At 39.3% G+C, this 25,130-nt stretch overlaps 1 protein-coding gene across 3 annotated transcripts in view; it reads right to left on the bottom strand.

Moving 5' to 3' along the window:
• Window positions 1-14,259: 14,259 nt before the first annotated feature.
• The window catches only part of LOC124619961 (probable ATP-dependent RNA helicase DDX56), a 102,373-nt gene continuing 91,502 nt past the window's right edge, over window positions 14,260-25,130 (bottom strand). For all 3 annotated transcript variants that reach the window (XM_047146634.1, XM_047146641.1, XM_047146626.1), the window contains 2 exons: window positions 23,187-23,405; window positions 14,260-14,409 (listed from right to left, as the gene is read on the bottom strand). In XM_047146634.1, the coding sequence (XP_047002590.1) occupies window positions 14,344-14,409; window positions 23,187-23,405 (285 nt within the window). In that variant the 3' untranslated portion in view covers window positions 14,260-14,343. The remainder of the gene's footprint in view (window positions 14,410-23,186; window positions 23,406-25,130) is intronic.

Genomic DNA, 25,130 nt, shown 5'->3' with positions numbered 1-25,130 from the left:
GTTTAAATTCAGGGCACTTGCTTTAAATCATGTTCTTGCACTCAACAAGTACTTGAACATAAATTTAGACCTCAATGGTATCATCACATCACCTTAGGCTGTTTATTTCTAGTACAGGAAATCTGAGTTCTGCTGTGTACTTACTTAAAATCAGAATCTCCATTATCTAACCATTATCTAATCCTCTGACTTCACCAGTCACATTCTTGTTTACTGTGAGGTATACCACATATGAAATGGTTCTTGATGCCCTTCACACAAAATACTATCTCCACCCAGATCTGGGATATGGATAACTTTTTAAGTCTCTCCCTACATCAACTCCATTAAATAACCCATCACTTTTTAATACATAAATCTCACCCATTTAGCATGCCTTGCCCTTCACTGACCTTCCTACCAGAAACTGGCTTTCTTACAGCTGATGATAATAGACTCACCAGCTTACATATACTGTATTCATAATCCAACTGTTCAGTTGCATACTCATTCAGGTACAAATATCTGTCATAATAATGCTTGAAACCAAAATATGTTTCGATATAACCACTATTAACCATAATTTCCAAACTTACTTTACCCACAAAGTGTGCAAAACTTAAATATTCATCAAGCATTCATTAGAGTTAAAATGCCCAAGTAGGTGTTTTAGCTGCTGTCATGGCTAATCTGCACATCAGCAGCAGACCGGGAATCGCGCGAGAATCTGGAATCTCAAAAACGCCAGTGCTGAGAATGCTACATCAACATCGATTGCACCCGTACCATATTTCTAAGCACCAGAAATTGCATGGCGACAACTTTGAACGTCATGTACAGTTCTTCCACTGGGCACAAGAGAAATTACGGGACGATGCCAGATTTTTGCACGCATCCTATTTAGTGACGAAGCGTCATTCACCAACAGCGGTAACATAAACCGGCACAATATGCACTACTGGGCAACGGAAAATCCACAATGGCTGCAACAAGTGGAACATCTGCGACCTCGCATGTTAATGTATGGTGCGGCATTATGGGAGGAAGGATAATTGGTCCCCATTTTATCGATGGCAATCTATATGGTGCAATGTATGCTGATTTCCTACGTAATGTTCTACCGATGTTACTACAAGATGTTTCACTGTATGACAGAATGGCGATGTACTTCCAACATGACGGATGTCCGGCACATAGCTTGCGTGCGGTTGAAGCAGTATTGAATAGCATATATCATGACAGGTGGATTGGTCTTCGAAGCACCATACCATGGCCCACACATTCACCGGATCTGACGTCCCCGGATTTCTTTCTGTGGGGAAAGTTAAAGGATATTTGCTATCGTGATCCACCGACAACACCTGACAACATGCGTCAGCGCATTGTCAATGCCTGTGCGAACATTACGGAAGGCGAACTACTCGCTGTTGAGAAGAATGTCGTTACACGTATTCCCAAATGCATTGAGGTTGACGGACATCATTTTGAGCATTTATTGCATTAAAAGTTCACAAAGGTACATGTAACACGTTGGAACAACCGAAATAAAATGTTCAACTGTACCTATGTTCTGTAATTTGAAAAACCTACCTGTTACCAACTGTTCGTCTAAAATTGTGAGCCATATGTTTGTAACTATTACAGCACCATCCATCACAAAGCGAAAAAAGTGGCCCAACTAAAACATTCATATTTCTTTGTGTATTACATGAATCTGTAATAAAAAATGGGGGTTCCTATTTAAAAAAACGCAGTTGATATCCGTTTGACATATGGCAGCGCCATCTAGTGGGCCAACCATAGCGCCATCTGATTTCCCCCCTTCAAGCTAGGCAAGTTTCTTTCTTTGTAGGTTTTTCATTTGATGCTTATTTCGTGAGATTTTTGGCCCAGTCACAAACAACGGACCACCCTGTGTGTGTCTAGCCTCTGGCAGCTGAAGCCACACTGCAAGCAACAGCAGCAGTGCATGATGCAGGAGGCAACTTGGTGGGGGTAAGGAGGAGGCTGGGGTGGGGAGGGGGAGGGATAGCAGTGTAGGGGTGTGGGTTAGGGAAGTGCTGGTGGGGAGCACGCAAGGGCAAGGTGGAGAAAGGGTAGGGCAGCTAGGTGCAGTCGGGAGGTTAGGCGGAGGGCAGCGGAGAGGTGAAAGGAGGGGGTTAGTGGAAAAGGAGAGAAGTAAAAAGACTGGGTGCTTTGGTGGAATAAGAGCTGTGTAGTGCTGGAGTGGGAACAGGAAAGGGGCTGGATGGGTGAGGAGAATGATTAATGAAGGCTGATGCCAGGAGGGTTATGGGAATGTAGGATATATTGCAGGGAAAGTTCCCACCCACACAATTCAGAAAATCTGATGTTGGTGGAAAGGATCCATATGCACAGGGTGTGAAGCAGTCACTGAAATGAAGGATGTCATGTTGGGCAGCATGCTCAGCAACAGGGCGGTCCACTTGTTTCTTGGCCACAGTTTGTCAGTGGCCACTCATGCCAACAGACAGCTTGTTGGTTGTCATGACTACATAGAATACGGCACACTGGTTGCAGCTTAGTTTGTAGTTTACATGACTGGTTCCACAGGTAGCCCTGCCTGTGATGGTATAGGTTATGTTTGTGAGTGAACTGGAGTAGGTGGTGGTAGGAGGATGTATGGGGGCAGGTCTTGCAAGTAGGTCTATGACAGGGATATGCGTAGAGACCGGATTATATGCATTTGCATGTTGCATATACATTTACATATTTGGCTCCTTTTCACCAGTTATTGCATATTTTAACTAAAAATTAGAGACAATGCATATTTTCACTCTATGTTTAGAATGTTTTGAAAATTTAGACGAGCAGTCTTTAGCCCGACCTAGTTTTGATGTCTCACAGATTGACTGCAACCTAGAATTGCGTGCAATTGCGAACCGAGGGGCCATTGCCTAGCGAAATCATTACAGAAGAGGAACAGACACAAGCATACAGTCAATGCTACAGCGACTGCGCCCCCGATTAATGCCCTCCGCTGTCATACCGTACGCTTCGGCAACAATTAAATTAAACTATGCAAGCTTTTAGTCACACGTCCATTGTTTCAGTTTAGCTTTGTATTTACTTCTACACAGTTAAAAATGTTTATGATGTGTAGTGTGTATTGTGTTGTGCGCCATGCCGCCCGAAAAAAGAAATGTCGTTTCATGGACAGCTGACCATACCGGAACATTTTTATATGACAGAATTGTTTTATATTGTCGAGTTAGCGAGAAAAACTGTTTCATGTAAAAAAAGTTTCAAACAGACCAGAATGTTAATACAAGTTTTCATATCACAGAAATGCCGAAGAAAGGACCACGACAACTCCTGACAACAGCAAGTTGCAGTAGTAGGGATTTGTCCAAACATAACAAAAAAATTTGGTTTAACGTTATCTATGTGAAGCTTTCATAGCAAGCAATATTCCTCTTCACAAACTTACAAACTCTGTCCTCAAAGGCTTCCTGCGCAAATACGGCTAAATCCAGCTCTGAAACAGTATGTCACCTGTTACAGAAAATTGTACAGGAAAGTCATTAATGTAGCAAAAAAGTTACATAATGACTCATACATCAGTAGAAGCAAGGGTAACAAGAAAATGAAATCAGTTTGGAATGTGATAAATACAACTGTAGGCAGAAGTAAAGTAAGAGACAGCAGCTTTGGTATTAAAAGTGAGGACAAAACTATAAGTGATCCTTTACGTATTGCCAATATATTCAACCTTCATTATGCAAGTATTGTACAAAGCCTCATAAAAACTCAAAGACAAACAAAGATTAAACATAACATCTCCACAAATCCTAAAACTATGTTCTTATACCCCGTAAGTTTACAAGAAGTACAGAATGCAATCAACAAACTAAAAAATAAATTGTCTTGTGGCACTGATGGCATTCCAGATAAAGTATTTAAACACAGTATAAATATTGCTCGTCCTCTTGTAGACATAATTAATGCCTCTTTCAGCACTGGCACTTTCCCTAAAGAACTAAAGCTGTCAATAATAAAACCATTATATAAAAATGGTGATCATCGTGATGTAAAAAACTTCAGACCCATATCCTTGATATCCTGCTTCTCAGAAGTTATTGAAAGAATAATGCATGAAAGACTCTCCACTTTCCTGAACACAAGTAGAATATTAGTCAGTGAGCAAAATGGCTTCAGAAAAAATAGGTCAACTGAAACAGCTGTACATAATTTCCTAAAACTTCTCCTACTCTCTATAGATCATAACGAAGTAAACTGTGGGGTGTTTTTAGATTTATCAAAGGCATTTGACGTTATTGATCATGAATTATTGCTTGAGAAACTATATTGCTATGGTGTACATGGTACTGTTCACAGCTGGTTTAAATCATACCTATCAGACAGATACCAGAAAGTAGAAATAGTTCATGAAGGAACCTCTTACTTTGCAGAATATAAGAAAGTTAGTAATGGAGCAAGGTTCTGTGCTGAGACTCCTCTTATTCTTGATTTTCATAAATGACCTACTAAACTGTTTAACACTAGCTAATGCTGTATTGTATGCGGACGATACAAGTCTTTTTATTAAAGCTCAAAATGAGACTGACTTGCAACACAAAGTAGAAACAACAAAAGAAGAAGCAGGAAAATGGTTTAGCGATAACTGTTTATTTGTATATGAGGAAAAAGCAGTATGGATGAATTTCAGCCATATATCGAACAAAGTAAATCCCATATAGTTTTGAAACTTGGTGAACAGAAGATTTTACAAACTTCAAACATAAAATTTTAGGTGTCTGGTTAGACGTGAATCTAAAGTGGGACAAACATATTAAAATGCTCAATAAAAAGCTAAGTAAATGCTGCTATATATTCAGAATGCTGAAAAACTGCTGCAGTGACAAAACAGTAATATGTGCTTAATTATGTTCTTATGCATAGTCTATTGCGGTATGGTGTCTTATTTTGGGGTAATTCAAGTCTGGCAAACCGCTCATTCATTATTCAAAAACGAGCAGTAAGAATAATGAAAGGGGCTGCACCAAGAGAGCCCTGCAGGGAAATTTTCAAAGAATTTCAAATAATGTCGCTTCCATCTTTATATATCTACAAAAGTATCTGCTTTTTCAAATCTCACCCCCAATTTTCTTCTTTAAATAGTGAGTGCCATGACTACCCAACAAGACACAGGAATGATTTCCACAGAGAAACACACAAAACAGCCCAATATCACAAAAGTGCAATATATCACCCCAAAATCCTTTTTAGTGCTCTTCCCTTAAGCATCAAAAAGATAGAAAAATTTTACATTTTTAAAAATGAGCTTAAAAAAATGTTATTAAGAGAATGTTTTTACAGTGTTACAGAGTACATGGATTTTCAGAACATAGTGGTCAATGATAATGATAATTCATATTTGAACAAATGTATGAAAATAGTCTACCTGTACACACTATAATTAATTAATTATTGTTTGTCCTGTTATTCTACTAGAGTGGTCAATGATAACGATAAGTCATATCTGAAAAACAAATGTATGAAACAGTATGCACTATAAATAATTAATTATCGTTTGTTTTGTTATTACCTACTATACACTGCATGAGATATATATTTATATATGTTTTACCTCTGTAGGCCTATGTTATTAATTTACTGTATGAAACTTCCTGCCAGATTAAAACTGTGTGCCGGACCGAGACTCGAACTCGGGACTTTTGCCTTTCGCGGGCTAGTGCTCTACCAACTGAGCTACCCAAGCACGACTCACGCCCCGTCCTCACAGCTTTACTTCTGCCAGTATCTCGTCTCCTACCTTCCAAACTTTACAGAAGCTCTCCTGCGAACTCTGCAGAACTAGCACTCCTGAAAGAAAGGATATATTGGAGACATGGCTTAGCCACAGCCTGGGGGATGTTTCCAAATTGAGATTTTCACTCTGCAGCGGAGGGTGTGCTGATATGAAACTTCCTGGCAGTTTAATCTGCCAGGAAGTTTCATATGAGCGCACACTCGGCTGCAGAGTGAAAATCTCATTCTGGAATTTACTGTATAATTACAAACTCATATAATGTAACATGACAACTCCTATATCATTGTATATGATAAAATGGATGCTCAATAAATGAAATCAAAATATACCAGATGAATCGACACTGCATAAAAATTACATACAATTAACGTAAATGTTCTGGAAGAAATGCATAATGTACTCAAGGACAGTATTATCTGGATTTCAGTTGACAAAACTACAGACACTTGTGGCCGTTACATTGCAAATTTAATAGTTGGTGCCTCAAAAGAAGGTCCTTCTTCTTCTATTTAGCGGCCTGCAAAGAACTTGAAAAAGTAAATCATTCTACGATTGCCAGATTTGTGAATGAGGGTATTAGAAAAATATTTCCAGAATCTTTTGCAGATGAAAGGGTGTTTGTGTTTATTTCAGATGCTGCTCCCTATATGATCAAAGCAGGAAAAGCCCTCCCAGTATTTTATTCCAATTTGATTCATGTCAGTGATGTGCTTTGCTCTTGGAGTACATAGCCTTGCTGAAGAATTATGTTCCATGTTTGTGAATATAAATAAATTGATTTCATACACAAAGAAAGTGTTTCTCTAGACTCCTGCTCACATCAATACCTACAAAGAGAAACTACCAAATGCACCTTTACCTACCAGTGGTAAGTCTTTGGGGTATGCGGGTCGAAGCTGTGCTGTTTTACAATGAACATTTCGAAGTCATTAGAAAGGCAGTAATCGACTTTGATAGTGCAGAAGCTTTGGCAGTTTGCCAGTGCAAGCAAGCTTTTAATGATTCTGGTATTAAAAAAGACATTGCTGTGATTAGCACTGATTTTTCCCATATACCTGCAAGTATTAAAAAGCTTGAAACTCAAGGTTTGGAGTTGAATGAATCTATTCGGTTAATGGATAAAATGAGTCTAGTGAACACCTCATTGCTGGAGGTATTCCCAAGGAAACAAAGAAAAGTTTGAACATTTTAAACAATAATCCAGGCTTTGAAACCTTGTGCCAAATTGATAGTTTTCTTAATGGGACGTGTGAACTTTTACCAGAAGCAAGTGCCAACATAGCACCCAAATTCAAATACTACCCAGTTACCTCACTTGATGTAGAACAGTCCTTTACTGCTTATAAAAGTGTTTCGAGTGATCATAGACACAATCTTACCACCTAACATTTGCAACAGCACTTGTCGTTTATGTCTCCTAAAGTAGAAAAATGTAAAATACATTGTAAATGATGCTTTGGTCCATTAGTATTAATTAAAAGTTAATGCTGTTCGAATTAATTCATGATTGTATGTTGTTTTTTAAATAAAATATTACGGACTTTTTAAGCATGCCCCTCTGCGTGCGAAATATCTTGAAGTTGGTTCTGTATATATCGATTGTTTCACTGTGACTCACTCGCATCGTATCCACTTGTTATCAACAACAATAGCAAAGCAGAAACAAATCTTGAAACATGGTGTGCATCCGAATTTTGCAAATTTTTAGAAAATAATCCCAGAAAGGCCCCCTTCCTAACCTCTATCAGAAAATATTCAGAAAATGATATTAGCATTCTAAATGAACCGATTTTTCGGGTGACCGGCGCTCTTCTTGATATCCACAGACGCGACTTCGAGATATAATGCACACAATAACTACCATGTTCTCTTATTATTTGATCTTGCGTATTTCGACACTTTCCATAAATTTTTTAAGCATATTTGCATGCATATTTTAACGTTTTTACAAAGCATATAATCCGGTATCTAGATATGAGCCATGAGATAAAGGGTTGTGAGCAGAGGTTGTGTGGGGATGGACGAGTATATTGTGTAGGTTTCGTGGATGGCGGAATACCACTGTGGGAGGGATGGGAAGGATAGTGGGCAGGACATTTCTCATTTCAGGGCATGAGGAGAGGTAGTCGAAACCCTGGCGGAGATTTAATTCAGTTGCCCCAGTCCCGGATGGTACTGAGTTACGAGGAGAATGCTCCACTTTGGCTGCAGAGTGAGACTTCGGGAGGTTCTGTGAGAATGGGAAGTTAAGGTATGGGAGATTTGTTTTTGTACAAGTTTGGGAGCTTAATTACAGTCTGAGAAAGCCTCAGTAAGACCCTCGGTATATTTTGTGAGGGACTACTCGTCGCTGCAGATGTGATGACCACAGGTGACTTCTTGGTATGGAACGGGTGGCAGCTGTCGAAATGGAGGTATTTCTGGTGGTTAGTAGGTTTGTACAGATAGAGGTACTGATGTAGCCATCTTTGAGGTGAAGATCAACACCTATGAATATGGTACGTTGGATTGAGTAGGACCAGGTGAAGTGAATGGGGGAGAAGTTGTTAAGGTTCTAGAGGAATATGGATAGGGTGTCCTCACCCTCGATCCAGATCGCAAAAATGTCATCAGTGAATCTGAACCAGGTGAGGGGTTTAGGATTCTGGGTGTTTAGGAAGGATTCCTTCAGATAGCCCACAAACACGTTGGCATAGGATGGTGCCATGCGACTGCCCATAATCGTACCTAGATTTGTTTGCAGTTAATGCCTTCAACGGAAAAATAATTGTCGGTGAGAATATAGGTGCTCATGGCAACTAGGAAGGAGGTTGTTTCTCTGGAATCCATTGGGTGTTGGGAAAGGTACTGTTCAACAGTGAAAAGGCCATGGGCATTAGGGAGGTTACTGGAAATGGAGGTGGCATCAATAGTGATGAGCAGGGCACCATGTGGTAAAGGGACAGGAATTGTGGAGTGTCAGTGGAGGAAATGGTTGGTATCTTTTATGTAGGAGGGTAGGTTCTGGGTAACAGCTGAAGGTGTTAGTCTACGAGCGCAGAGACTTTCTCAATGGGGCTATAGTAACCGGCCACAATGTGGCGTAGTGGGTGATTGGGTTTATGGACTTTAGGAAGGATGTAGAAGGTAGGAGAGTGGGGAGTGGCAGGGGTGAACAGAGAGATGGACTCTGGGGAAAGGTTCTGGGATGGGCCTATGACCCCATTCCAGAAATCCAGCAGGATCTCCATTCTCTCCTCAAATCCTTAGGCCCATCCCAGAACCTCACCCCAGAAACCTAAACTCCTCACCTGCTTCAGATTCATTGATGATATCTTTGCAATCTGGATTGATGGTGAGGACACCCTATCCGCATTCTTCCAGAACCTCAACAGCTTCCCCCCCCCCCCCCCCCCCCCCCCCCCATTTGTTCACCTGGTCCTACTCAACCCAACAAACCAGCTTCCTAGATGTCGACCTCCACCTCAAACATGGCTACATCAGTACTTCCGCCCATATCCAACATACTAACTACCAGCAATACCTACACAGCCTAGCCACCCATGGTCGTCGCATCTCCAGCCTCTCTCGAAACATACCAAGGGTCTTACTGAGGCCTTCACAGACTGTAATTAAGCTCCCAAACTTGTACAAAAACAAATCTCCTGTGCCTTATCTTTCCATTCCCCTACAACCTCCCCAGGTCTCACTGGCCAGCCACAGGGAGCATTCTCCCTGTAAATCAGCACCATTCAGGTCTGGAGCAACTGAATTACAAGGGTTGGAACTTAAATAGTGGCAACTATTTATTTAATTTATTTACAGCTCATACAAAATAGATATTTGTTTCAAAGTTTTACTGACCTTCAAAGAAGTCATCAGTATTGTGTATGGTAGATATCGAAACAGACGACAGAGGGATAGAGAAACAATTAAAATTGCTCAAAAGAGGAAACACCACTGAACCTGATGGGATACCAGTTCAATTTTACACAGAGTACGCAAAGGAACTTGCCCCCCTTCTTACAGCGGTGTACCGTAGGTCTCTAGAAGAGCGTAGCGTTCCAAAGGATTGGAAAAGGGCACAGGTCATCCCCATTTTCAGGAAGGGACGTTGAACAGATATGCAGAACTATAGACCTATATCTCTAACGTCGATCAGTTGTAGAATTTTGGAACACGTATTATGTTCGAGTATAATGACTTTTCTGGAGACTAGAAATCTACTCTGTAGGAATCAGCATGGGTTTCGAAAAAGACAGTAGTGTGAAACCCAGCTCGCACTATTCGTCCACGAGACTCGGAGGGCCACAAACACGGGTTCCCAGGTAGATGCCGTGTTTCTTGACTTCCGCAAGGCATTCGACACAGTTCCCCACAGTCGTTTAATGAACAAAGTAAGAGCATATGGACTATCAGACCAATTGTGTGATTGGATTGAAGAGTTCCTAGATAACAGAATGCAGCATGTCATTCTCGATGGAGAGAAGTCTTCCGAAGTAAGAGTTATTTCAGGTGCGCTGCAGGGGAGTGTCATAGGACCACTGCTATTCACAATATACATAAATGAGCTTGTGGATGACATTGGAAGTTCACTGAGGCTTTTTGCCGATGATGCTGTGTATCGAGAGGTTGTAACAATGGAAAATTGTACTGAAATGCAGGAGGATCTGCAGCGAATTGACACATGGTGCAGGGAATGGCAATTGAATCTCAATGTAGACAAGTGTAATGTGCTGCGAATACATAGAAAGATAGATCCCTTATCATTAAGCTACAAAATAGCAGGTCAGCAACTGGAAGCAGATAATTCCATAAATTATCTGGGAGTATGCATTAGGAGTGATTTAAAATGGAATGATCATATAAAGTTGATCGTCGGTAAAGCAGATGCCAGACTGAGATTCATTGGAAGAATCCTAAGGAAATGCAATCCGAAAACAAAGGAAGTAGGTTACAGTGCACTTGTTCGCCCACTGCTTGAATACAGCTCAGCAGTGTGGGATCCGTACCAGATAGGGTTGATAGAAGAGATAGAGAAGATCCAACGGAGAGCAGCGCGCTTCGTTACAGGATCATTTAGTAATCGCGAAAGCGTTGGGGAGATGATAGATAAACTCCAGTGGAAGACTCTGCAGGAGAGACGCTTAGTAGCTCGGTACGGGCTTTTGTTAAAGTTTCGAGAACATATCTTCACCGAAGAGTCAGGCAGTATATTGCTCCCTCCTACGTATATCTCGCGAAGAGACCAGGAGGATAAAATCAGAGAGATTAGAGCCCACACAGAAGCATACCGACAATCCTTCTTTCCACGAAAAATACGAGACTGGAACAGAAGGGAGAACCGATAGAGGTACTCAAGGTACCCTTCGCCACACACCGTCAGGTGGCTTGCGGAGTATGGATGTAGACGTAGATGTAGATAAACCCATTGCCAGTAATATGGAAGTCTTAGGATACTCTTAGCAGTGCCAGTTGTGTTGACAGTTCAAGTGGCACGGTCTTTTGCCCAACGAATTTGTAGAATTTCTGAATCGAATGCCATTGATTGTTTCCTTCAGTTTAGAAATCGAGTTGAACTTATGAGGGCTTAAGCCAGGGGAGTGCAGTAGGTGGCATAGCACATAGCAGCCCTATCAGTCAAACAAATCAGTAACAGCTTGCACTGTACGTGCTTGAGCATTGTCCTGCAAAATGATGGTCAGGTCCTGCAGAAAGTGTCATCACTTCTGTCTCTAAGCTGGTCGTAGGTTGTGCTCCAAAAATGAACAGCATAGAGCCAGAAGTGATGACACTTTCTGCAGGACCTGACCATCATTTTGCAGGACAATGTTCAAGCACATACAGTGCAGGCTGTTACTGATTTGTTTGACTGATGGGGATGCTAAGTGCCATATCACCTACTGCACTCCCCCGATTAAAGCACTCATGAATTCAACAATCTCTTAACTGAAGGAAACGCTTCACGGCATTCACTTCAGAACTCCTACAAATAATTGGCAATGGGTTATACACAATGCTGGTGCCTACTTTGAAGATCAGTAAAGCTTTGAAACACATATCTATTTTGTACGAGCTGTAAATAAATAGTTGCCACTATTAAAGTTCGAACCGTCATACATTCTCCGCCAGTGTTTCAACTACCTCCTGCCGTGCCCTGAAATGAGAAATGTTCTGCACACTATTCTGTCCATCCCTCCCACAGTGGTTCTGCAGTCCTCCAAACCTGCTCAATACACTCATCCATTCCTACACAACCCCTGCTCCCAACCCTTTACCTCTTGGCTCATATCCCTATAATAGACCTAGTTGCAAGACCTGTCCCATACATCCTCCCACCACCATCACCTACTCCAGTCCACTCACAAGCATCACCTTACCAATCAAAGGCAGGGCTTCCTGTGAAACCAGTCAAGTAATCTACAAACTAAGCTGCAACCATTGTGCTACATTCTATGTGGATGTGACAACCAATAAGCATTCTGTCCACATGAATGACCAGCGACAAACTGTGGCCACGAAACAAGTGGACCACCCTATTGCTGAGCACACTGCCCAACAGAACATTGTTCATTTCAATGACTGCCTCCTCCTTACCCCCACCCAGTTGCCAGTCCCATCATGCACTGTTGCTGTTGATCGCAGTGTGGCTTCAGCTGCCAGAGGCTGCAGTCGTGTGTGAGAGTTGCATTTGTGTGTGTGTGTGTGGGGGGGGGGGGGGGGAGGGGGGGGGGGTGTTTGTTTTTGACAAAGGCCTTGTTGGCCGAAAAAACTTATATTTGACAGTATTTTTGTTGTGCCTATCTGCGACTCAGCATCTCCGCTTTATGGTGAGTAGCAACTTTCCTTTTCATAATATTGTTTAGTTGCCTTAGCATTTAACTCTTCTGTTAAGGTGAAAAGTGTCATCTGCAATTTTCTGATGGAATTTGATGTGCTTTTCAAGTGTGTTATTTGTTTGCTCGAGTATGGCATTTGTTTGCTCAAGTGTAGTATTTGTTGTTTTTATTTCATTTTTTAAATTCTGATTTAGTATTGTATGTATTAGCAATTAACTTCTCTATAAAAGTACTTAATTGTGCACTTTACTTTTTAAACTGTTGTGGCACTTCTGCCTCCATACTTCTTGTCACTACTGGTATAAAATACTTACAATAATGCTTAGTTTAATACTGTAACAATGCTGGTGATGACACTGTAGCACACCCACAAACTCGGGTTGTGAAACCACCTACAGCTTACCCGACGACACAAACACCACCACCAAAAAAAATTTGAAATTGATAAACTTCAAGCCACATCAAGATGCCGACAGGAAGATTCAGCAATGTAACAGTCAGACTGCATTGTCGAAAGAGTGTGTGCATCTGAGACTGTCACTGATGTAGAATGACAAACTCCAGCTGTGATCCACAATAGATGCTATAAACTTTAATGATACATGGAAGCCCTCTGAAGTCACAGTCGAAAATCTTCCAACTTGTGGAATAGTTAGTTTCTTCCCCATTGTAATTGTAGTTGAAGGACTTAATATATATTCATTGACTGCTCAAATCTCTTCAAGTTGCAGTGCTATCAATTGCTTTTAAACTGTAGCGTAATCTTGGCTATTGACCTCCCCTGCTAAGAACTACAGATATCAATTCCAGTAAATTTCCATTCAAAAGTTACCATGATCTTCAACAATTTAAAGTTCTGTTTGTTATTCTTATTCTTCATCAATTTTATTTACTCCCAGGAGTATTTGTTCTGGGTTGTTATCCCGGTCACTACATGTGATGTTCTGTTTGCTTGTTTCATGATAGTGAGTGTGCAATACAAAGTTTGCTCGGGAGCTACGATGCCCTGTAAAGTCATTTGCTCACCTCGTCATTTCTTCACTCACAAATATCTCCGGCCAGATTTTGTTTCTGGAAGTGCTGCAGCTGTTGTTGGAAGCCACAATTACAATCCATATCCACATTCTTGAAATAAATACAATGCTTCTAACAAACAATGTGCCATAAATCGTAGTCTCATTCGCAATGACCATGTGTAACAAAGGTTTCTCACTGGAACATCACGAACACATTAATATGGACTATATCCAAAATTATCTGTTCAAGTTAAGAGATTCCAATTGAATATTAAGATAACAGTTCTTCTGCTGTTCCCATGACATCATTGGGGTTGTCACAGCTGTTCTTCCATGGCTTGCATCATATCTCCAAGGCAGGAGCCATTGACATGGAATAAACCAACCAACCAACCAGCAGGTACCATGAACAGGATTGGATTGCTATTGACATCACAATTTGCAGTTACCACTCCCGGATAAATGCACATAAATAGAACAAATTTCCATACAGCAGGCTATCTAAGACCAATTTACTATGTAAATACACTTTTTTTTATTCTGGCAATCATCATTCAAAGCAGGAGAACTGAGAGTGGAATATAGTTTTCCTAGACACTTAGAAAGACCAATATAGTTGGGCAGTGGTGTAGGTCTCATATACAGCATTGTATATATATAAATAAAAATAAAAATTTTTATTAAATTATTTTATACAAGAAGTACAAGTACATCCAAATTGTACATCTTCTTAGGATCAGGATGTTTTCCTCTTCTTGAATCCAAAAAATTCCATGCTCTTCAGAGGGTTGGCTTTCTTGGCCTGAAAAAATTAACCATTTTTTAATATAGTCTCTTTTAATTGAAGGTTACACATAAAAGAAGTATGTGAATGTTTAACACTTAGCGTGCGGCTGCCGTAATATTACGTCGCGGGCGTAAACGAAGAAAATGCGGCCGCCGTAATATTACGTCCCGCTGCATTCCACATTGTTTTAATGTTTCAAATGCATTGTTAGCGTTCCTGCTACAACCTGTAGGTCCTGTAACGCTTGTAGTTCATCATATTAGCGCTAGATGACAGCACCTAGTGGGGTAATGCGATATATCCGTATGTATTTCCGAACGAATTCACGTGTGTTTTCACGCGTATGTTACATGTTCTGTTGTGTCCTGTCGTTTGTTTACCGTTGATTTTGGCGCTAGTATTTTGTTTTTAGCTTGTTTATCTTCTTTTTACTCACAATGGCGAGTGATGAGGATGCAAAACTTCGAAAAATGATTGAAGAAGTACTTGCTGAACCTACTGATGATGATTTTTCGAATTTCGATAGTGACAGTGATTACGAAATGCCGGAAAATAACAATAGTCCAGGTAAGTCTAACATCTTACTAAATCGAGGCAGAACAAGACAGTTCATGTTGAAATTTGTTCTGTTACGTTCTGTATTATTTCAGACACAGATTTGTCGTCAGATGAAGGTGAGCCCCCGCCTGTGTTCCCCCTCACTCATCATCGAAAGAGGCCAAGATTGAGTGACGTTTCACAGGATGACTGGACTGTAGTGGATCAAACACCAAACATTTTGTTATTTACAGGGTCTCATGGTGTGCTAAATAATGTAGGACTTGGTCAGTCTAGTGAATATTTAGATTTTTTTTCTCATTTTATAAATGACAGGGTTATTTCAATTATGAAGGAACAAACAAACCTATATGCTAGACAGAAGCTGGCCACACTGAGAGCACAAAACAAATTAGGGCCCAATTCTAGATTCAAGCAGTGGAGGACGCTAACAATTGCTGAAACAAAGACGTTTCTGGCTATTATCCTCCACATGTCAATCAGTGAGAGGCCAAGTATGGCCAGTCACTGGTGTAGTGATCCAGTGGTTAGCTGCAATTTTTGCCTCAGTATTATGCCAAGGGACAGATTTCTGAATATTTTGTCTATGTTCCACATAAATGACAATTCAAAGCAAAAAATGAAAGGTGAAGTAGACTTTGATGCCCTTCATAAGGTCAGGCCTCTTCTGGATTATTTGGTAGGGAATTTCAAAGAAAGTTATCAGCCAGGTGAAGCGCTAACCATTGATGAAGGTATGTGTCCTTTCAGAGGGCGTGTAGGTTTCAAAGTTTATATGCCAAACAAATACGGCATGAAGCTATACATTCTTGCAGAATCCAAAACTGGGTACATATACAACTTTGAAGTTTATCACGGAAGGGACGATAAACTGGACAACAGTGCTTCTGCAGTGGTAAAGCGATTGCTCGGCTCACTCCAAGGTAAGGGCCACACTATATGTTGACAGATTTTACACCAGTGTTCAGCTAGCCGACGAACTGGCTAGAGCCAACACTGGTCTTGTAGAGACTGCAATGCCAAACAGAAAAGGATTGCCCTAGACTCTCAAAGAGGGTAAACTCAAAAAGGGTGAACAAATATTTCACCGCAAGTCGATGTGCTAGCATTGCGATGGAATGACAAGAGGGATGTGTGGATGATAAGTACCAGGCACACATCCTCAATGTTGCCTGTTGCTACAAGAGAAGGCAATGAGAAGTTGAAACCAGTGGCAGTGCTGGATTACAACAAACATAAAGCTGGTGTAGACCTTTTTCATCGGGGTCTTTCATACGGAGGACTTGATCACAAAACAGTGAAGTGGTGGAGAAAGCTTGCCTTCCACTGTATAATTATGGCAGTTTCCAATGGTTGTATTTTGCACAATTGCATCAATGAGAAGAAACTGAGCACTCCTAAGTTTATACCGGAGGTTTGCACTGCGTTAGTGTTACAGAGGGGAGAGAGAATTGAGGATTCTCATGGATCTGCAATGATTGCTCGATTGTCGCAGAAACATTTTCCGAACCGTGTGGAAATGGCAGAAAGGAAGAAGAAAGCACAAAGACGTTGTGTAGTGTGTAGTGGAAAACAAAAGAACATTACTGGGAAAGCTGGAAGGAGAGATACTTCTTATGAGTGCAGTGAGTGTAATGTAGGTTTGTGTGTCACCCCGTGCTTCAAGCTTTATCACACTGTTGTTCACTATGCAAAATAGCTTATGTGTATGTAGCTATGCTTTATGTGCAAATGGTATAACAAATGTCCTTTCAGTGTCAAATGATCACTTTCCAAAATTTATTTCTTCTTTAAATTGAATACAGTAGTAAAAATAAATTTTTGACAAAAATTTATTTTCGCAAAATCGAGGAGAAATCCGCATCACTTCTTGGAAACAGTATATGCCCCATACACATGACTGTTAACCCATGTAAAGTTGAAACCTTAAAGTTTTAAACCACACCTGTAGTTTTTATGTATCTCTAACTAACCGTCCTTTACATCTATTTAAAGTCTGTTGAAAATAGAAAAAATCAGCCAGCACACAGGGAGTGGCATGCAGTTAAGGGCTTAGCATGGTAAGTGTTAACTGAACAACAAACCAATTTCAATAACATGTGGGATTCAACTGGATAGGATTATTTCAGGCAATGAACAAATGATATACCTGAGTAAATGTTTGGAACAAAACTATCTCTATGTAATGGAACTGCTTGGTGGGTTAGTAGGCACATTTCAGATAACAAAAACGAAATTTCAGCGTTAAAACCCCAGTTTGTCATAGAATTTACTTGCCTGCTAACATAGTGTCTCTCCACAAAATAATTTTTATATGTGAAAATCATTTTCTGGTTCAAATTCAACATTAACTGTTGGTCTTTCAATAATAGAAGCTGGGAATGTCAGCACTCAGGTCAGGCAAGGACAAGGATGTAACATTTTCACTAGGACTAGGCCTGGCAAGCGAGGTGTTGCATTATTAACAGTTTTACCTTTCGATGTTACGTCTGATGTTAACTAGCTTCCTTTTGCATAGTTTGTGGTTGGCTTTTAGTAAGCTGTATTACTTGATGACACGTCTCTTAGCTGCAGGTACTACTCAGTACAGTCATGCAATTGCAATGCAATTCTCATTTCAAGATTTTAATTAATAATTTTCCTTTGACTTTTTCATTTATGACTGGACATTTTACTGAGATTAACAAACACTGACAACAAGGACAAATTCACATTTATAAACTCAGTGGATCTCTAACATATCAGAGTCTCACAATTCTCTACAAAGCTTCCCGGCTACATTAAGGAATGCAAAATTATATTGCATGCCCCTCATGCCCACAACAAGATCTCAATCTCTCTCTCTCACACACTTGACGTTGACAACACATTACAATTTCCCAAAGAATAATTTAGGAAGCAGGTTAGACATCTTGCAACAATTTAGATGTCAATGCCACGGTCATTCCTTTGTGTGCTGAAAGAGAATGCAGACCAGCTAGATCCCAGTGTCTGCCCTATTGTTTGAATATAAATTACAATCAAAATGTGGTATAATGATATCTGGGTATCACAAGCACCACACACCTGAGGCACCATTCACCGGAAAAGGAAGACCTGCCTCAACAGACTGTCATGTAATCATAGTCATATGTTGAGTTTATCAACTGCAGCTTATTGCCTGTTCTTTCCAACAATTCTTTTCTTGCCAATGCACAACTCTATACTTCAATGGTACACTGAAAGCACACTGAACGACAGGACTTGCTTTACATATTTTCTTGCTTGGTACATCTTCCAACTCATTCCCAGCAAAGTGACTCCTCCTTACCCCATTTTTTGCAATAGACAAGGAAGCCCCGGACTGCCAAATTTCTTACTTTTAGGAACTTTATGCCATTAGCATGCCTTGTCATCTCCTCCACAGTCTTTGAAATAGCATTTACTTTGCAGCAAATATTTTAAAATAATTTGGTAAGTGGATCCTGAAGGCAAGCTCAGTGAAAACTGTAAAACTGCGAAGAGAGTATTCCTGCTTACAGTCATTCCTTTGTTTTATCATATAAATATGATAATCACTTTAAATGTCATACTACATTAACTAAAAAAAGTATCTAAGAATAGAGCTCTTGTGGTACTTCAGTACATTTAAAGCAACTATGCACCTCTTCAGAAACCAGGGTGATAGTACGCTCCAGCCTTGGGGACCTTGTCAGTAGTGTGGTACATCAAGTCCTTTATCAAACTGAACATAACAGTGTGCGATTTGCTCTGCTTATTACTCTTCTTGGCAGGTTCCTTTTGAGAACTGCAGTGTTATGTAGACAGATCCATGGAGGAAAGCAGTCACTAAAATGGAGATCACTCATAACTTCTTGCTGTGTAGAATATGTGAAGGTTGAGGAGCAGAATGAAAAGTGTGTGTTTGCGGAGGACCTAGTAGTAATGCAGAAGTACCATACAGCAGCTGGGAAAGTAAAGAACTTGACCTGTGAGGCAGGCACATGATGAGGCTATGGCATGTTGCATGTTTTTCTCTCACTAGGAGGAATGGGTGAGGAGATATACTACAGGCTTGGGGCCTAATGCTGCATCTTGTGGTAATCACAGGGAGAACATGGTTATCCCGAATAAAATCATCTCACACTTCCAGGTACTTCAAACAGTCATTCATGCAGCACACTTCCAGTCATCACCACCTGGCTCAAATGCACACTGTGTAGAAGCCACCTCTGAAGCTGAAAACCACCAGAAATATTGAACCACAAATGAACAGTCTTCCACGAGAATGGCTACACTGCCATGAAAATATTGCGAACAATTTCAGGAGGTATTTTTGCTATTTTGTGGTCCACTGCTAGGATAAAAGGATGGCTCCTGAAACAGACATAACATGAAGTCCATGATGCTGATGAAAGGCAATGTGGTCTTGAGAACTCCCATCATTTACAAAATACCATGACAGTGTGGACCATATTATGTCAGATAAACACACAATAGAACAATGCTGGACTGAAAATGAGAGATGTATGTGCTATGACATCCAGAGAAATCAGCAGTAACAAATTTTATTGGAAAACTCAGCAACATCTCTGTCATCACAAAAGCTAACTATTAATGGGATAATGTAACTAAAGAAGCTACAGAGATAAAAAATATCTGCCAATACTATCTATAAAGATGACAGTTCATAGCTGATCACAGTGCAGAAACAATGCATCGCAAGGTTAAATCAGGTGCGGCAACAGTGGGACATAAACACCGCCTTATAACTGATGGACTGCTCAGTGAAATGTCACAACCACTACCAACACTACATAAAGATGAAGGTGACAACCATAAGGCAGTCACTTACCACCTGACAATTGCTAAGAAGCACTTGACAGAACGTTTGTAGACACGTAACTACTTCATACAGCTGGAAGTCCAAAAAATCAATCATATTTCTGCAAGAGAATGCACTCATGCTTTTAAGTCATATGATTCATTAATTGTAACAGCCATTGTTTGACGATGAGTAAGCAGTGTGACAGAAGAATGTGTGTCATTTGCAAACAGAGCTATACCCCCTTTGGTTCTGTGCCCAATATGATCAACCTCATGATGGAGGATATAATACCTTAATATAGCAGTGCCAGCAATTTTATCCATTGCCTACAGACACAAGCACATAAATCTTCCTTTTGTTTGAACTATTGTTTTATCCATGTCCCCAAGTAGTTCACATTACACTAGCATACTGGAGGTGGCTTTTTCCTTTTCTTTAATATTTTCTCTCTGCTTAGTTGGAGACTCTGATGGCTACAGGGAGCTACACAAATCTGTTGGATCCACCTGGAAGATTTCATCTTCCTTAAGTTGTCATGGAATGTCAACATTTTATCTATCAGGCAGAAGCAATGGATCCAATGGATCATAGTCTAATGACTTTGGTTTCTTGCACATTTTGCTATCATTTTTCACTGGACGACAGAGTATTATATGTTTGGATAAACTGTCCGAATTTTTCTGTGTCAGCATTTGAATGACTATCTTTTCTACAGCTACAAGTGATTGCATAAGGGAGATCAAAGTTCACTGGACTGGCATGCATTTGCAATTTCACATACATTTTAGTGCCTGTGGCTCTTCCCAATTTCAGTGTACCAATAGTAACTTAGGACAATGATTATAATGCTGATTTCCGGCAATTGCAAACACTATCATCACTGCAACACATATTGGATTCTGAAGAGTGCTATTCCCAGGATGCTACTTATAATACACCGAACTGTCTCCTCTGTTCTGCTTTGTTTTCATTTTCAGAGGTTTCATGATTCTGCTAGGCCACAGGTGCTGTAAAATATGATGCTTCTTTACCAATATGGTTATCAATTTTGTAAGCAAGGTTTGTGAGATGGTGCACAATAGTCATTACTCAGTGATTGCACCAATACAAATACAGCTGTATTTACATAGGATTTCAGCTGGAGTCAAGAGTAGCTTTAATCCTCTAAAGCCATATATAAATTCTGTATTTCCACTTCACCATATTACGACTAAAGCATAAAATTATCATCATTACAATAAAAGAAAAAATACCTTTACAATTTTGATTTCTGCACCTCAGCTAGTCAACACTCTCTGTTACAATATTTTCTGAACCCATCACTTGAAATGACGTATTACAAATAAGAGATTATAAGAAATTGCAGAATGTGAGAATGAGACTCGTAATGCACAGTTTAAGAAAATAATGCCACTTTCCAAAGTATTTATTTATTTAATAGAAAACGAAGTCCATTATTTTGTCATGGCACTGATTATTCACACCCATAAACAAACGATTGAAGAGACACACAGTTCAATGAAGAAAAGCAGAATGACAGCATATTCACCTGTCGGCAATTCCTGAAGCTCATAAGTGATGGTGGGGAAGATGCATCATGTAAAAAAGTTAAACATCTTTTAACTTTTGTAACTTACACATGACAGTGTGGCAGCTGCATGTTTCCACATGTAAGCAATGTTGGGGAATGAAAGTGTAAATAATTCATGCCTTTGTAAAACTGGCTTTAGAAAAGTTGATTACGCTATGAGGAAAGTTGAGCAAAACCAATTATCAGCCATGATATCTGTCAGGAATTATACACTGACCATAAAGCAGTTTTAACTAATTTAGATAAGGCTTTACCATTATTACTTGATTCCACTTCATCTTATAGTGGATCAAAATTCCATCTGTGAAAAATAATGTAGCAGAACAAAGTTTCACAATATTTTAAACTGCTCGTAGCAAGTGACAAAATTTGGTCACACACAACAATGACGGGTGGTAAGGGATGGAAGGTGAAGCTCTGTGAATGGAAAAAATGAGGACTGGAGGAATGAAAGTGTTGCTACTGAGTGTGGTGGAGAGATGGAGATTTGAAAATGATGATGTACTTAGCTGATATTTTCATTTTTCCTTTGGTCCTGTTTTCAGTCACCACTCCTCCTATTCTCATTTAATGCCCTAGCCGATTTATTTTTCTCCTCTTAATTGTTTCCAGTAATAGTTCTTTATTATTCACCCTGTGTAATGTAAACTCATTTCTTATTTTATCTGTTCATTTCACATCTTCCATTCTTCTCCAAATACAATCCCAAAAGCCTCAAGTGTCTCTCTGCTCTATCCAACACAGTGCCCATGTTTTGGCACCATACGGTGCAAGACTATCATATAATATACTGTCATTATCGAGAGATTGCTTTAATGCATAATTTGCTTGAGGCTCAATTATTCCCACCAGTAAATTTTCTGGTACTTTTAGAAAGCCATTTTTAAAATTTCTTTGGAAAAATCTGAACTCAGTTGCAAAAGTATAAAGCTGAAAAATAACATTAATTTGTTTTCAATGAGTTGCCCAAACACACATTTTAATAGGAGAATCACATTTTTTTCATGTGGATGTTCCATAAATAATATCTTGTAAGGCAGTAAAGTTGCCAAAACGTTTGTTTTGACGTGGTCCTTAAAATTTTTTCAAACATTTTTATGTGCGAATATGATCATTTACAAATACTCTGTCTCCTTGTAGTTTTAAATTTAAGTCTTTTAAAGAGGTAATTTATATCTACTAAAAATGTTAAGCAACATATCCAGCCTAAAACACAAAGTTCTTTGAAGAGCACTTCATTCTTTGATACGAAAGTATTTTATTCCTGAAAGTAAGTTGAAAAATCTATCTAGTGCCTTTCCATGGCTAAGTCAATGAACAATGGAATGATAAATTGCATCTCCATATTCATTATGTATCTCAGCTAAAAACTTTTTGAAACTGTTGGTAGTTACTCCCATTGTGCCTTATAAAGTTTATAATTTTTATAACTAAACATCATATGATCTCACTTTAAAATTTTGCCACAAAATAATATTATTTGTATATCACAATAAAAGAAATCGAGGATCGAAACAAAATTTTAAAACTTTGTGTTTGATTTTAACAACTAGTTGATCTTTTGTTTCTATGGTGTTACTAACTCCATCCATAGTTTCTAACTTGACATATTCATGTGTCAGTTCTTTGATGTAGATGTAAATATTGATGCAGTCTGCACACTTTTCAAATAAGTCTTGAGGTGCCACACAGCATCATTTGTGTCAGTGCCCTTAACAATGTCCTCTGAAATGCTCTAATTTACTGTATGTTCCAATGCTATACATTAAATTTCAGATACTGTGTAACAGGGAATCCGAGATGATAAACAAAAGACAACAAACATTATTCACTCACCTCATACTTTGCTTTAGCTTTAGAAACACCTGCAAGATTATTTCTTGAACTTCCAAGCCGATTTTTCTTTCTGCTAGTGCTGACCCTTGATAACTGTTTTAGTGCATCTGGTACAATGTAGTCAGGGACATCTGCCAAGTGAGGCTGAATCTTCACTGTGTGCAGCGCTTTATCATGCCGTAATGTCTGCAGATCTCTAGGATTATCCACGAAGTAACTCTGATGAAGAAATGCATTTTTATTAAAAAGAACTGCAGTGTAATTCTATTAATACAGCTGAAAATAATAAAAATGAAAACACATACATTCATATCACATCCTCCTCGACACCCGCAGAAATCAACTTCCCACCAGTCAACTCCAACAGTGATTCAAGACATTTGGATCTATCTTCTCAATATCAGTGTTGTTGAGCTGGTTCTCCAGTCAGGTTCTTGCTGTCCTCCTGGTCTTATTTCATGTTAGGCTCTCCATTTCTTAAATATCCTTTGTTCCTATCCTTTTCTGTTTATTTTCTGGCTTACCATATCCTCTCCTCTATCAGTCTACACTCCTATGACCGCCTTTGCATTTCAGTTTATATTTTATTTTTCTCCCCCCCCCCCCCCCCCCACCCCTCTCTCTCTCTCTCTCTCTCTCTCTCTCTCTCTCTCTCTCTCTGTGTGTGTATGTGTTAGTGTGTGTGTGTTACAAATGCAGTGCCAATGAAAACATTTACACTGTTTTGGCAGATATCCATCTATGTGTTATATGTTTTTCAAAATTAGTTATCAGTACTATAACCTGTTTCATGGCAATGATCAAGTATTAACTGATTAAATAAATTAATACTGCAGGACATTCACATTTTAGTGCTTTTGATTTCTAAATGTGGAATCAGTCAAGCTGGTGTGGTCAACAGGCAAAATTTAAATCATCACAAAGCTTTTGGATAATGTTCTTCCTCAGGCATACATATACGGGGCAACATAGACCCTGCTCTGTCGCAGTTGGTCTGTAGTGCCAGAAAAATTTAGCTTGACATGTGTATGTATACTTACCAATGATTTATCAACTGCTCCACATCTCAGCTACACAGTGAGTGGTTACCTCTATCCCTCCCATTTTCGTTATTCCACCCAGTGTTTCCCAGTTTCATATTAACTTTCTTTTCCGTGTTCCCCACATGTTTTCTGAAGAAGGAATCTTTAAAAGTGAATTTAACTGTCAATTTAAATTTTTGTATCATTTCTGTTCCTGTGTTGGCAGTTTCTGAGGCTACCCAACTGGAAGAAATCTGAGAGATTAAATTAATAAAAATTGAATTTATTGACCACTATACGCCAATGTAATACCGCAGAAAAAAAAAACTAAGAAGTAGTGATTCAAGCAGGGCAACGTCAAAAGGCTTAATGGGGGTAAGACGTCAAACTGGCCAAGTTGGGGCAGGAGAAGCACAACAGGACATTTTAATTTCCACCGTCTATACATTTACATGTGAAATTTAATCATTTTTTCACTTATTATTGGCTGCATTTGTTGCTATTGGTACACTTTTCTTCATAAGTAAGAGATTCTTTGATGAATCTTGTGCAGCATACAAACCATACTTACAAGTGTATCAAACTCCAGAATTTCTCAAATCTATTAAAAACTGTGGTAAAAACTGAGATAATTAATTGTAAAATTTGAGTTTTTTCCTAAACATGAAATTTTAAGTGTAGCAGCGCATTCATTTTTTCATAAATTAAATAAATTCTAGAGTTTCATACACCTGTAAGTATGGTTTGTATGCTGTGCAAAATTCATTGAAGAGTCAATCTTACTTATGAAGAAAAGTCTACCTATAATAACAAATGCTGCCAATAGTAAGTGAAAAAAATGATAAAATTTCACACGTAACAAAAATTATTTTGTTGCGTTTTTGAACTTCTATTGCTATGAGTGTAAATCCTGAATCCTTCC

Source organism: Schistocerca americana, chromosome 1 (genome assembly GCF_021461395.2).
Source record: "Schistocerca americana isolate TAMUIC-IGC-003095 chromosome 1, iqSchAmer2.1, whole genome shotgun sequence".
Lineage (NCBI taxonomy): Eukaryota > Metazoa > Arthropoda > Insecta > Orthoptera > Acrididae > Schistocerca > Schistocerca americana.
The sequence above is the reverse complement of the archived record's forward strand: the minus strand, read 5'-3'. Positions and strand labels throughout refer to the sequence as shown.